This window comes from Neopelma chrysocephalum, unplaced genomic scaffold (assembly GCF_003984885.1).
Source record: "Neopelma chrysocephalum unplaced genomic scaffold, ASM398488v2 Primary Assembly neopelma1_77, whole genome shotgun sequence".
Classification (NCBI taxonomy): domain Eukaryota; kingdom Metazoa; phylum Chordata; class Aves; order Passeriformes; family Pipridae; genus Neopelma; species Neopelma chrysocephalum.
In genome coordinates this window covers 1,218,502-1,230,887 of record NW_020897738.1, presented here as the reverse complement: position 1 = coordinate 1,230,887, position 12,386 = coordinate 1,218,502, and the positions used below count along the sequence as shown (strand labels likewise).

The window sequence follows — 12,386 nt, the reverse complement described above, 5'->3', positions numbered from 1 at the left end:
AGCCCCTCACATCCCTCACAGCAGCTCGGGGACAGCTGTGCCCCTGCCTGTCCCTGTGCCAGCCAGGCTGTGCCATGGCAGCCCTGAGAGCTGGGAGCAGCCAGCTCTCCAAATGCTTTGTGAAATTACATTTATTTTTAAAATTCTTGAATCTTCTTGGCAGGAAATAGAATTTCCCTAAAGAGGTTTTCTAGTGGGTGAGCGAGGCTGGCAGCCTGACTTGAGGATCCCTCCTGCCTTCCCAACAGGCTCTGGAGGAGCTGACATCAGTGCAGGCATTGATTAAAGTTAGAACTTGTCCTCCCAGCCCCTGGCAGGAGCTCACACATATGGTCCCTCTCGCAGCGCTGACGGTCCCTGGCACAAGGCCACTGCATCGTCTGGGCTCGCTGGGTACTCTGGACTCCTCTGAGGATGCCAGCCTGGTGCTGGCACAGGGAATGGCATGTGACATTTGCAGTGACACCCAGCTCCGGGCTGCTCTGGGCCTGGGTTTGCTGGAGGGGAGGCTGCTGGCGGAGTTGAGTGCTCTGTGTGTATGTGTGTCCCATGGCACCCAGCAGTGCTCCTCAGCTTCCTCCCTTCCACAGAGCTCTGCCTGCTCCTGATGCTCTCCTGAATCCCCTTCCCAGGGCAGAGCTCCTCCAGCAGCACTCCTGAATGTTTCCCCTTCCCAGTTTCCTGGAGTGATTTGGCTCTGCATAGTGTGCATGATACCATCCTCACCGGAGGGAGCCAGCTGGGGAGCAGGTTTGGCTGGAGGAATTTCAGAACAAAATGTGTTAGAAAACCCTGGGAACATCTTTGCAGGGATTCAGACCCAGATGGGGAAGCAAAACTCTGTCCTGGTAGGAGCTGGCAGGAAGTAGTTAGCATTGTGTGGAGCCCACTCAGCATCCCTGGATCCCGTGTTCCAAATAATTTATCCCAAATAACACTTCATTCCATTTATTAATAACTAGATCTGAGCCATCCCACAAGCTGCAGTGTGTGCCAGCTGTGCTGGGGAGGCACATTTCTGGGACAAAACCTGGAGAAGAAGGAATGACCTGGGGCAGGTTGGGGTTGCACTGAGCCCATGTTTCTGATGATGCTTTTCCCTGACAGGACCCAGCACCCTGCTGCAAAAAAATGGTTAAATCAGCTCCTCCTGGATTAAAACATGGGCTGGGGTGAACTCAGGCATACTCTGACCCAGCCGGGGGGTGCTCAGTCCAGCCCCACAGCAAAGATCAGGCTTTTCCAGGGATTTTCCTTCAGGTCATGCAGGGAGTCACTTGGTGGAACTAGGGTGCTTTCTCCCAAGGAAATCTCCCTCCTCCCAGCAGAAGGGCAGAGGATGCCAAGGGCTGTGTGTGGGTTCATGTAGTGCCAGTGGCTGTGTCCTACCTTGTGGGCCAGGGGGAGGTGGCATGGTGGTGACAACAGCCACCAATCCCTCCAGTCACAACATCATTGGGAGCGCTTGTAATCACAGGCTGGGCTGGGTGCTAAATATAGAGCCCTGGGCTCGCACACTTAAGGAAACAAACGATCTGATGAGCATCTTTCTGCTGAAATATGAGCCCATTTATTAAGCTAAATGGACGTGAAATGCAAATGTGAGGTTACTGCTCAGCTATTTCCAAATAATAATTAAAGGCTTTGGGACTACCAATTAGATGCACTTGCCGTGTGACTCCCCACCACTCCCCCCACTCGGTGGGGTGAGGGATCCTGGGGAGGATTCCCAGGGTGGATGGTGAGCACCGAACAGAGGGAGGGCTGTGCTGGTGCAGTGCTCTGTGGGCACTGTGTGTCCAGGGCTGGGATGTGAGCCCTCACCTGGAACCCTGTTGGGACCCCCCCTTCACCCGCAGCTCACAGGTCTCTGCTGTCTCCCAGGTGAAGAGTGTGAACCTGTCTGACGGGGAGGTGCTCTCCATCCGCGGTGTGGATGGTGATGCCCTCGTGGTCCTGGCCAACCAGACCCTGCTGGTGGAGGGCCAGGTGATCCGCAGCCCCACCAACACCATCTCCGTCTACTTCCGCACCTTCCAGGACGAGGTGGTGGGGACCTTCCAGCTCCACTATCAGGGTGGGTGTCTCCCTGATGTGGGTAGGGGTGGGATGGGGGTCAGTCCCATCGGGCTGCAGGGGTGGGAGGATGGTGGGCTCTGCCTGCACAGACCAGTTGGGCTCCTGTTGCACTGCCTGCCCACGCTCAGAGCATGGGGCGGTCAAGGTGTTGTGCCCAGAGCAGACGGTTCAACGTGCCCTGATGTCTTCAACCCTGGCACTGGCTGCGCCTTTCACGCCTGCCTTGCCCTGTTTCTGTCCCTGTGCAGCAGCTCTTCCTACACAAACTTACACTGTGAGTCTATTTTTTACCTCGAAGAGCTGTAAAAAATAAATGAGTTCAAGCAAATTATTTTTAAAATAGAAACTGGGTCTGGGCAAGAGCAGTAACAGGTGAGGAAGCAGCAGAGCAGGGGGTTGGCACCTGACAGCCGGGTCTGTCTGTGACACGTGGGGACATCCAGCACATCCCCACATTCACTCCCCTGTGGGGTGGCTGGGAGCAGACGAGCCCTAAACTCCAAATGGGTGTTCTTGTTGCAGTGTTTATGCTGAGCTGCAACTTCCCACGGAGACCTGACTTTGGAGACGTCACTGTGATGGATTTGCACTCGGGTGGAATTGCTCACTTTCACTGTCACCTGGGCTACGAGCTGCAGGGTCCCCGGGTGCTGACGTGCATCAACGCATCCCGGCCGCACTGGAGCAGCCCCGAGCCCATCTGCTCAGGTACACTGCATATCCTCAGAGCTAAGGAAAACTGGGGTCCACAACCAAAAAAAAGTAGTCCCTTTCTTCATGCCATAGGTTGAGTGAGGTCCTGGGAGAGGGTGAGAGTGATGCCCAGCTCTGCATACAGCACAGCCCAAGGTACTGCTGTTGGCCAGGCAGAGACTGCAAAATCTATCCCCTCATTAGGCAGGAAAGGAACAGGAAATTATAGATTTTATGTGTATGTGTGAGTATATATGTGTGATATGTATGTATGTACAGATAGAGCAAAGCCAAACTAGGCAAGAGGTTTGTGCATTAGGGACTGAGGAGAGCCGGGCAGGTGCCAGAGGAGGGGGTCATCCGTGGGCTGTGGGAGTACAAATGCCCCCGTCCCCTTCGCCTTGCCCCGTCCCCCTGCCCATACCAGTGTGGCTGTGCTCTGTTCTGACAGCTCCCTGCGGAGGGAAGGTCCACAATGCCACCATTGGCCGTGTCCTGTCACCCAGCTACACTGGGAACCAGTCCAGTAGCATGTACTGCGTGTGGGCCATCGGGGCACCCCCGGGACAGAAGCTGCACCTGCACTTTGAGAAGCTCCTGCTGACTGAGAAGGACAGGTGAGGGTCCAGGAGCCACCTGGGGTTGGAAGTTCCCAGCTGGTCCCAGCTCCCCTATCTCGGACCTCCTGGGGCTGGGTGGGACACAGGGACTCCTGTCCCACGTAACGTGCCGTGTCCTGCCGTGCAGGATGGTGGTGTACAGCGGGGACACCAACCAGTCTGCCGTGCTCTACGACTCGCTGCGTGCGGAGAGCGTGCCCTTCGAGGGGGTGATCAGCGACGGCTCCTCCATCAGGATCGACTTCCTCGCGGAGGAGCCCGCGGCCGCCACGGCTTTCAACATCCGCTTCGAAGGTGCTGTGTCCTCATCGCGGTGCCCCGGGGGCAGTGCCCCGAGGGCTGTGCCCAGCCTCAGCCAGCACACCCGGCCTCAACCAGCACACCCGGCCTTGGGGCGCTCACATAGCTACACATGGCTGTAGGAAGGGTCTCAGCTGCCGCTGGCACCAGCAGACCTGGTGCTCCCCTGTGCCACTGTCCCTGTGTCACTGTGGGCACACAGGGTGACCTGAACCTCGTGGGTGCTGTAGGAGCTTTGGGGAATATATTTGTCTAGGAAAAAATAGGGAAAGAAATAGTGAAATGGCATTTCCTCCAGCAGGAAAGGTTGTTGGTGAGCTGAGTGTCCATGGGACATGTCTCCTGTGTCAGGGACAGGGCTGTCCTCCCACTTACCCTTCTGCCATCCTCCGGATCCATCTCCTTCAGGGACAAGGTGCAGGACCAGCCCTGGCAGCTCACACAGCTTTGCTCCAATCATTTAGGTGGATCCCACTGGAGGATCATTCCCACAGGAGCCCTGTGCCCCCGAGCAGGCTCGGTAACACTCAGTAATCCCAGGGTGGATGGCTCAGCAAACACAGTGCCTGGCAGTGCCGTGAGTGTGTCCCTGATGCTGATACATCACAGGAGTGGGGTTTTGTTAAACCTGCATGGCTCAGGGCAGATAAATTGTTGCTAATCCTAATTGCCTGTAAAACATACCATGGAAGAGGCTGTCCATGCTAGTGGGGAGGCAGGGGTTGGTTCCTGGCCGGGGACAGTAGCAGAGCCTGGGGCTCATCCAGTGAACCCCCAGCAAGGGAAGAAGCTCCATGTCCCTGTGGCTAACAGGACTTCTCTTCCAGCCTTCGAGCGGGGCCATTGCTATGAGCCCTACATCCAGAACGGGAACTTCACCACCTCCGACCCCACCTACAACCTGGGCACCACCGTGGAGTTCACCTGTGACCCCGGGCACTCCCTGGAGCAGGGCCCCGCCGTCATCGAGTGCGTCAACATGCGGGACCCGTACTGGAACGACACGGAGCCGCTGTGCCGAGGTCAGTGCCTGTGTCACGGGCAATAGTGGGCAGTGAGGGTGAACACCCCTGTGACCCCGCTGAGCCCTGACCACCTCTCGCTCTCGCAGCCACGTGTGGGGGGGAGCTGACCGCTGTGGCTGGGGTCATCCTGTCCCCCAACTGGCCAGAGCCCTATGCAGAGGGGGAGGACTGCATCTGGAGGATCCATGTGGGTGAGGAGAAGCGACTCTTCCTGGACATCCAGCTGTGAGTAGCCCAGGACCTCAGTATCTGTCTCTGCCCCAACAGAACACAGCCCTCTTTGCTGTAGTATCCTGCTCCCCTTGCCCCAGGGATCTTGCACCATCATAGGATCATTGAATCCCGTAATGGTTTGGGTTGGAAGGGATTTTAACGCTCATCTCATTCCTTGTCATGGGCAGGGACATCTTCCACTAGACCAGGTTGCTCCAAGCCCTGTCCAATCTGGCCTTGAACATTTCCAGGGATGGGGCAGCCACAGCTTCTCTGGGCAACCTGTGCCAGGGCCTCACCACCCTCACAGAGAAGAGTCATGCCATGTTCCTGTTCTCCCCCTCAGAGCTTCCTTAATCCCTGTTGATGCACTTGGCACAGTGGGCAGGACCGAGTGCTACTCCCTGAGTTCAAAACACTGTTACACCATCCATTGCAGCAGTTTATTGCTCCTCCAGTGGCTTTGGAACTTGCCACAGGGAGTGACGCCACAGCAGCACGTGGCCATGTGCCACGTGGGGTGACACACAGCACCATCAGGAGCTGGGTTATATGGGGTTAGGAGAACCTGGGGGCATCCATGAGCTGCAAACAGCTGAATCTTTGGGCTGAATGTGAAATACGGGCACTAAGGGAGCAGAGCCACTCAGCAAGCTCAGGCATGGGCTGAGTATGCCGGGATCAGAGGGAATGGGATCCGATGCTGGGCTGGGAGCCCTTGGCATGGTAATGCTGCCTCTGTAGAGGGAGTCTCCTTTGATGCTATTTTGGGTTTTCAAGAGGAGGACGTGTTTCAAGTAGAGGCTTAGAGTCATAAAGGTTTTAAAGCTTCCCATAAAATCCCAAGTCAGAGCTCCCAGTGCACCTTTCCCAGCTCTGTGGGTGCTTGGGCTGAGCAGAACTGGAGGCCAAGTGATTTGAAATCATCAGACATAAATGTCACTGAGAAAATCGTGTTTGACAGAAAGCAGAGATTTACTACAAATGTCAGCTTGCCATGGGGATTAGCTGGGCTCCTTCCAAGAACATTCCTAATAAGTCGTTTGGGTATCAGCTCAGAAATCTCCTGTGGGGCCAGGAGCACCCTGCTGCTTCTCCCCTGTCCCTCTCCTGCCCTGGGGAAGGGGAGGATGGGGGTGTTTCTGCCTCAGCCCCTCCTGTGCCACCCAGCAGCAAAGCGCTGGTGCCGGCTGTGCCCCCACTACTGGTGCTGGCTGTGCTCCCAGCGCCGGAGAGCGCCGGAGAGCCTTGCTGGGATGCGGACTCGGCAGGACAGCGAGCAGGGAAGGGGGTGTCAGTGCCCACTCTTGGGGCTGATGTGATCCGTTCAGCCAGAGAACCCTCCTGGCAGCAGCGCTGGCACCAGAGCCATGTATCCCCCGGGGTGTGCATCCATATCCTGCCCTTGGCCTGGCAGCGGGGCGAGAGGGCGACCCCACCCCATCCTCTCCGGCTCCAGGGCAGCCGCATCCCCGCCGCAGCCGGGGCGGATGGATGCTGCGGCCGGCGCTGCCCGGTGTCCCCGGCCGTCCCCGCCATCCTCGGGCCGCCACTGCGCTCTGCTGGCCGCGGGGACGAGCGCGGCGCCGCCGGGACCGGCACTTCCACGGGCAGGGACGCGCTGTCCCCGGAGCCACCGGTACCGCCCCGACCTCGACCCCCGGAGCTACACCCGGAGGGCAGAGGGAGCCGTGGGGCTGCGGCCCAAACAGGCGGGGACGGGACAGTGCCACAGCGCTGCCCAGTCTGCCTGAGGAGGGGACAGGGAATGGGATAGGGACAGGGACAGGGACAGGATGGGGATGTGACAGGTATGGCAGAGGGGACAGGGAATGGGATACGGACAGGGACAGGATGGGGATGCGACAGGTATGGGAATGGGGACAGGTACAGGATGGGGATAGGATGGGAATGGGACAGGGACAGTATATGGACAGGGATGGGGACAAGAGAGGGATGGGGATGGGACAGGACAGGGATGAGCCTGGCAAGTTTGCTGCACTGCAGTGTTGGGGCAAGTGGTCACCTCACTGCCCTTTGAGTCCCACACCATTGCATCCTGTTTGGGTTCCTTGCCCTGCTCTCTAACCAAACTCTCCTCTCAGCCTGAACATCACCAACAGCGACATCCTCACCATCTACGACGGGGACGAGCTCACCGCCCGCATCCTGGGGCAGTACGTTGGCAGCAGTGGCCCCCAGAAGCTCTACTCCTCCAGCCCTGACCTCACCATCCAGTTCCACTCAGACCCCGCCGGGCTCATCTTCGGGAAGGGGCAGGGATTCATCATGAACTATGTAGGTACGGAGAGCAGGGGGCTGGTGTGTGCCCTGCCCTTGCCATGGAGGTGGGGATGTGACACACAGCCAGCCCAGGCTGTCCAGGTGCCAAGTCTGGAAGAGGAAAAAACAGCTGTGACACCAGCATTCCACATCCCACCAACCTCCTGCAGAACCCCCAGCCCAGCTGCAGGTCTCTGGGTCAGCCAGTTCTGGGGTGTCCCTGTGTGCCTCCCTCCTCCAGGCTGGCAACAAGGCAGTGCCATTTTTGGTTCCTGTTAGCCTTGGTCTGGCCCAGAGGGAAAGAAATTGCTGGAAATGGGGATGCAGGATCCCCACACACATCCTGTCAGGCATAAGCTGATGGTAGGAGAGGTCACTGAAGCCAGTCCCTGGGTGGGCTCCTGAGATGGATTTTCCCAGCTCCTTGCTCCAGAATGGCTCAGAGCACCTGGAGACATCTGTTCCACTGTCCTTTGGGGCAGCCCTGTCTGCCAGACTGGGGTGGGGAGTGCCCACAGGGGACAAGTGCTGGGGAGGGCACTCCTTCCCCATGGCTGCCTGTGGCCTTGTTGGCTGCCTCTCCCCCATCTGCCTTCCCCTGCCAGACTCCTTCCAATCGTGTTTTCCCTGGCTGCTGACAGCCCCGGCTATGACAAACAGAGCAAACTGCAATGCAGAGCACCTGTGAGGCTGCAGGTCCCTCCTTGGTGCTCTGCAGCACACGGGGTCAGGCTCAGCTGTGGGCACAGGGCTGGGGAGGGCAGGGCACAGACCCCTCACCTGAGCAAACCATCCATGGTACCTGCACTGATCCTGCACCTGCAGCCAGAGCTCAGCCTGGTGTCCCCAGGTTGTCCTGACCCCAGCGCAGGTACTGCCCCATCTGAGCCCTTTGTCTGCTGGTAGGGTCAGGGCTGGGGAGGTTTCAAAGAGCCCCCATCACCCACTGCTGCCCCTTCCCTGTGCCCAGGAGTTGCCACCTGCAGACCAGCTGCCAGCTGTGCTGGGCCATTTGTGGACTGTGAGGCTGGAGAGCTCTGGGGAGGGACAGGTACTTGGGCCATGAGTCCAGGTGTGGTGGCTCCAAGGAGGGCAGTGCCATGGGGTCTCACTCGGTGGGTGAGAATCCCTCTTGGCTGCAGAGGTGTCTCGCAACGACTCCTGCTCTGACCTGCCCGAGATCCAGAACGGCTGGAAAACCACGTCACACACGGAGCTGGTGAGAGGGGCCAAGATCACCTACCAGTGTGACCCAGGCTACGACATCGTGGGGAGCGACACCCTCACCTGCCAGTGGGACCTCAGCTGGAGCAGCGACCCCCCCTTCTGTGAAAAGAGTAAGTGCCCCAGCAAGGTGCTGCTGTCCCGGTCCCACACCCCCGTAATGGTGCTGGTCCTGCTGCCACGCCGGGGCTCCCTGCTCCGAGGGGATCCTGTGCTCAGCCGTCCTCTTCTCCCCAGTTATGTACTGCACGGACCCGGGGGAGGTGGAGCACTCGACCCGCCTCATCTCTGACCCAGTGCTGCTGGTGGGCACCACCATCCAGTACACCTGTAACCCTGGCTTCGTGCTGGAGGGCAGCTCCCTGCTCACCTGCTACAGCCGTGAGACCGGGACGCCCATCTGGACCTCACGGCTTCCACACTGTGTCTGTGAGTTTGGGTTGTCTCTCCTGCTCTCCTGCAGTTCAGCTCCTCTTTGGGGGTCCCAGGGAGTCCTTCCCTGAAGCCAGCACCTTTCCCAGCAGGGGGGTGGTACAGAACTTTGAGCTACCTGGAAGCAGGATGGGGTGGGACTTCAGGTACTTCCCACTGCCCTCCAGGGTCCTTTTCTCCCTCAGTAGCCTAAGCCCTGAGCTAACTCCGGATTGTTTCGTTCCCTTTCAGCTGAGGAGTCACTGGCCTGTGATAATCCAGGAGTACCAGAAAATGGGTACCAAATTCTTTACAAGCGCCTCTACCTGCCAGGAGAGTCCCTGACCTTCATGTGCTATGAGGGCTTTGAACTCATGGGGGAGGTAACCATCAAATGCATCCTGGGCCAGCCGTCCCACTGGAGCGGACCCCTGCCCATCTGCAAAGGTAACGTGGGGGGCCTGGGGGACTTGGGGATAGCTCACACCTCTGTCCCCAACTTGGGAGAGCCCAGGGACAGCCCTTGGTCTGGCTGCAGACCTTGGCATGTCTCTGGCTGGGAGCTGAACTCAGCTGAGACCTGGAGCTTCTCTGGCTTTGGGCTGAGTGAGCTCTGCTCGACCCAGCCCGCTCAGTCCTGGCCATGCACTTACAGACATCAAAAGCTTATTAAAATCTGGGAGTTCACAGTGTGGTTTGGGACCAAATGGGGCAGGAGACCCTGAGTCTGGGCTCCCCAGCAGCCAACCACTGCCAGTGCCCAGTCAAACCCAGCTACATACCAGTAATTCTCCATTTCTCTTCTAGTGAACCAAGACAGCTTTGAACACGCTCTGGAAGGTGAGCGATGCGGGTTTGCTGGATGTGCAGGGACCTGAGCCAGAGCCTGGTGGAGCCTGGGAGGAGGGGGAGAGGCAGAGAGGGGATCACACGGTGCCTGCAAATGCCAACATAATAGATCTTGTCCTTTCAGTAGCAGAAGCTGCTGCAGAGACATCGCTCGAGGGTGGAAATATGGCCTTGGCTATATTCATCCCAGTGCTGATCATCTCCCTGCTGCTGGGAGGAGCGTACATCTATCTCACAAGGTGGGGATACAGTTGGGCTGGGGACCATCACAGAGCAGGGGGGACACGGCCAGGGCTGGCTCAGCATTGCCGTGCCCTTGCCAGCTGCACACCCTGGCCACGGTCCTCGGGAGTGCTTCGGGGCCCTTGGGGTGCTGGTGGGGAGCTGGGATGGGGGAATTGGTAGATGGGGCTGGTCATGTTCTGTTCCGGGGTTGGTCCGTGCAGCCCAGTGACTCCAGCATCTCCCGCAGGTGTCGGTACTACTCCAGCCTCCGCCTGCCCCTCATGTACTCCCACCCCTACAGCCAGATCACGGTAGAAACAGAGTTCGACAACCCGATTTATGAGACAGGGGTGAGTCCTTCTGCACCCATCCTCCTTGGGGACCCTCCTGAGGGGTTTGGCTGGGTGGGCAGCCATGGGATGAGTCCAGCCACACTGCTGTGGGAGCGCTGAGTAGCAGGGCAGGAGTCTGTCCCTGTTGGTCACTCACCAGGAGCTGGGTCGGTGGTGCAGAAGGTGCAGGGTCCTAACTGGGAGGGCATCACTCCCCTGAGGACAAAACAATACCCAGGATCTTTCTTGCTGCCTGGGAATGGGGAGATGATCTTGAAATGCAGCTGCTGCCCTCAACTGGCTTTTCCTTCCTTTCAGGAAACACGAGAATACGAGGTTTCAATATAAGGACAGCGGTAAGAGAGTCTCCGGCTGTGAACTTAATGTGCTCTCATAGAACTTCCTCAGTAACTAATCCAGAGGCCACGTGGAGTTTGGTTGGACCCCCGGACCTGCTGTTGTCTTTCCTTTTGCCTCTTTATTGAAGATTTTACTGTTTTCTTCACTGTATTTATTCTATTTAAACTGCGATAGGTGTGCTGCCAAGCCCTGGGCACAGGCAGCAGTGGGAGCCGGGGCAGAGCTGGGTCCTGGTGAGGCCAGGGGGGCACAGGGGCACCTGCTGTGTCCCCCTCCATGGCAGAGTGTCCCCTGGTACTGCCCACACATGCAGAGGGATTTTTGCGGTTCTGGTGTTGTTAAAAATTAAAGATGTCTCCATTGCAAGAGCCTGCGGTTGATTGCTGGGAGCTGAGGTAGCGCAGGGTCCCCTGCAGGGTTCCCATCCTGCAGCTCCCAGCTCCCCAAGTAGGACCCTCACCCAGGGGCTCGGGTGGCACTGGTGCAGGGATCATCCTTGCTGCAGGGCTCAGGAAAGCTGTCATCCAGGGAGCCAGGACAGCGTGGCACTCATGAGGCACACGCTGCGTTCTTGTCCCACTTTGCGTTGGATGTGGAGAGGCAGTGAGCCAGGACTCACGGGGTGATGCTCTGCGGAGAAGCACCAAGCAGTGACCCCCGGCTGCCGGCCCAACAGGGTGGGCAGCCCTAGAAGCCGCCCTGCAGCCGGTGCCTCTGCTCACACCAGTTGTTCCTCTCAGCAGCACCTCCAGTCACCCTGCCAGGAACACCATGACCCGGTAACGGCCTGAGGCCACCCCTTGTCCCTCTGGCAGCATCTCAGGGTAAGCAGGACGGGCTGGGCTCCCTGTCACCGCTCCTTCCACTGCAGGAGGGTCTGCGGCCGACCCCGGCGTCACATCCCACCCAGCACATCCCGGATTAGCACCTGGCTGGGTCTCACAGCTGGGCAGGAGATGGAGAGGGGCAGGGAATGAAGATGGAGGTATATTGGGGATGGAAGGCAGATGGGATGCGTGGGGGCTCTGACACAGGAGACCAGCCCACAGGGAGCAGAACAGCCCCTCAGAGCTGGTCCTGAACCCCAGTTCCACCCTTGGCATGCCCTGTGCTCCTCCATCACCTCTGCCAGAGCCAGGCACTCGCAGGGCCACCCTGTCTGCAGGGATACAGACCCCAAAAGGACACTCTGTCCCCGTGCCCCCCATGCCACAGCCCCCAGCCAGCCCCTGGGGAGGGCAGTGAAGCCACTACCACATCCTTGGCTGCCCGTGTCCTTCTTTTGTCCTTGTAGAACAATCACAATCGCGGGAGGCTGGGTTAGCTTGGGGTGGTAGTGCAGCTCTGCAATGTACAGCTGGGATTTGGGGTTTTTCCTTTGAAAACAACGAATGTGTGTTTGTAATTTGTAAAGGTTAAAAAAAAAAGAGAAAAAAAAGAAAAAAAATGTGCCAAAAATGTACGAAGCATTTCATTTCCCTTCATACATGTCTGTTTTTATAAGAACAATGTGAAAATTGCTGGGATTAAATATTTTTGAACATGATAAAGTAGTTCCGTGGGAAACTCTAGCGTTCAGTATAACCTCGATACCAATTGTTCTGTCTTTTTAAATGTCTGAAATCAGTTTGCAGAGACTCGGGCCGCAGGCTGCAGCGGTGCAGGGGAGAGCGAGGGCCGGGCATGCTGTGTGCCCTCCTGTGGGATGGTGGCCTGATGCCACTGGCTTGGCTCTGAGTGCCAGATCCTGCCCTGGTGCAGCCCCATAGTGC

At 58.0% G+C, this 12,386-nt stretch overlaps 1 protein-coding gene across 2 annotated transcripts in view; it reads left to right on the top strand.

Annotated features, from left to right (window-relative positions):
* SEZ6L (seizure related 6 homolog like) overlaps positions 1–12,041 on the top strand; it is a 37,730-nt gene extending 25,689 nt beyond the window's left edge. The window contains exons 4-17 of one of the 2 annotated variants that reach the window (XM_027689504.1): positions 1,885–2,077; positions 2,602–2,787; positions 3,224–3,389; positions 3,520–3,686; positions 4,520–4,714; positions 4,804–4,942; positions 7,036–7,232; positions 8,356–8,550; positions 8,675–8,866; positions 9,101–9,295; positions 9,656–9,688; positions 9,825–9,936; positions 10,170–10,272; positions 10,573–12,041. In XM_027689504.1, coding sequence (XP_027545305.1) covers positions 1,885–2,077; positions 2,602–2,787; positions 3,224–3,389; positions 3,520–3,686; positions 4,520–4,714; positions 4,804–4,942; positions 7,036–7,232; positions 8,356–8,550; positions 8,675–8,866; positions 9,101–9,295; positions 9,656–9,688; positions 9,825–9,936; positions 10,170–10,272; positions 10,573–10,602 — 2,103 coding nt within the window. In that variant the 3' untranslated portion in view covers positions 10,603–12,041. Of the gene's footprint in view, positions 1–1,884; positions 2,078–2,601; positions 2,788–3,223; positions 3,390–3,519; positions 3,687–4,519; positions 4,715–4,803; positions 4,943–7,035; positions 7,233–8,355; positions 8,551–8,674; positions 8,867–9,100; positions 9,296–9,655; positions 9,689–9,821; positions 9,937–10,169; positions 10,273–10,572 lie in introns of both variants that reach the window. The other variant, XM_027689503.1, reaches the window with a different exon arrangement.
* Positions 12,042–12,386: the final 345 nt, after the last annotated feature.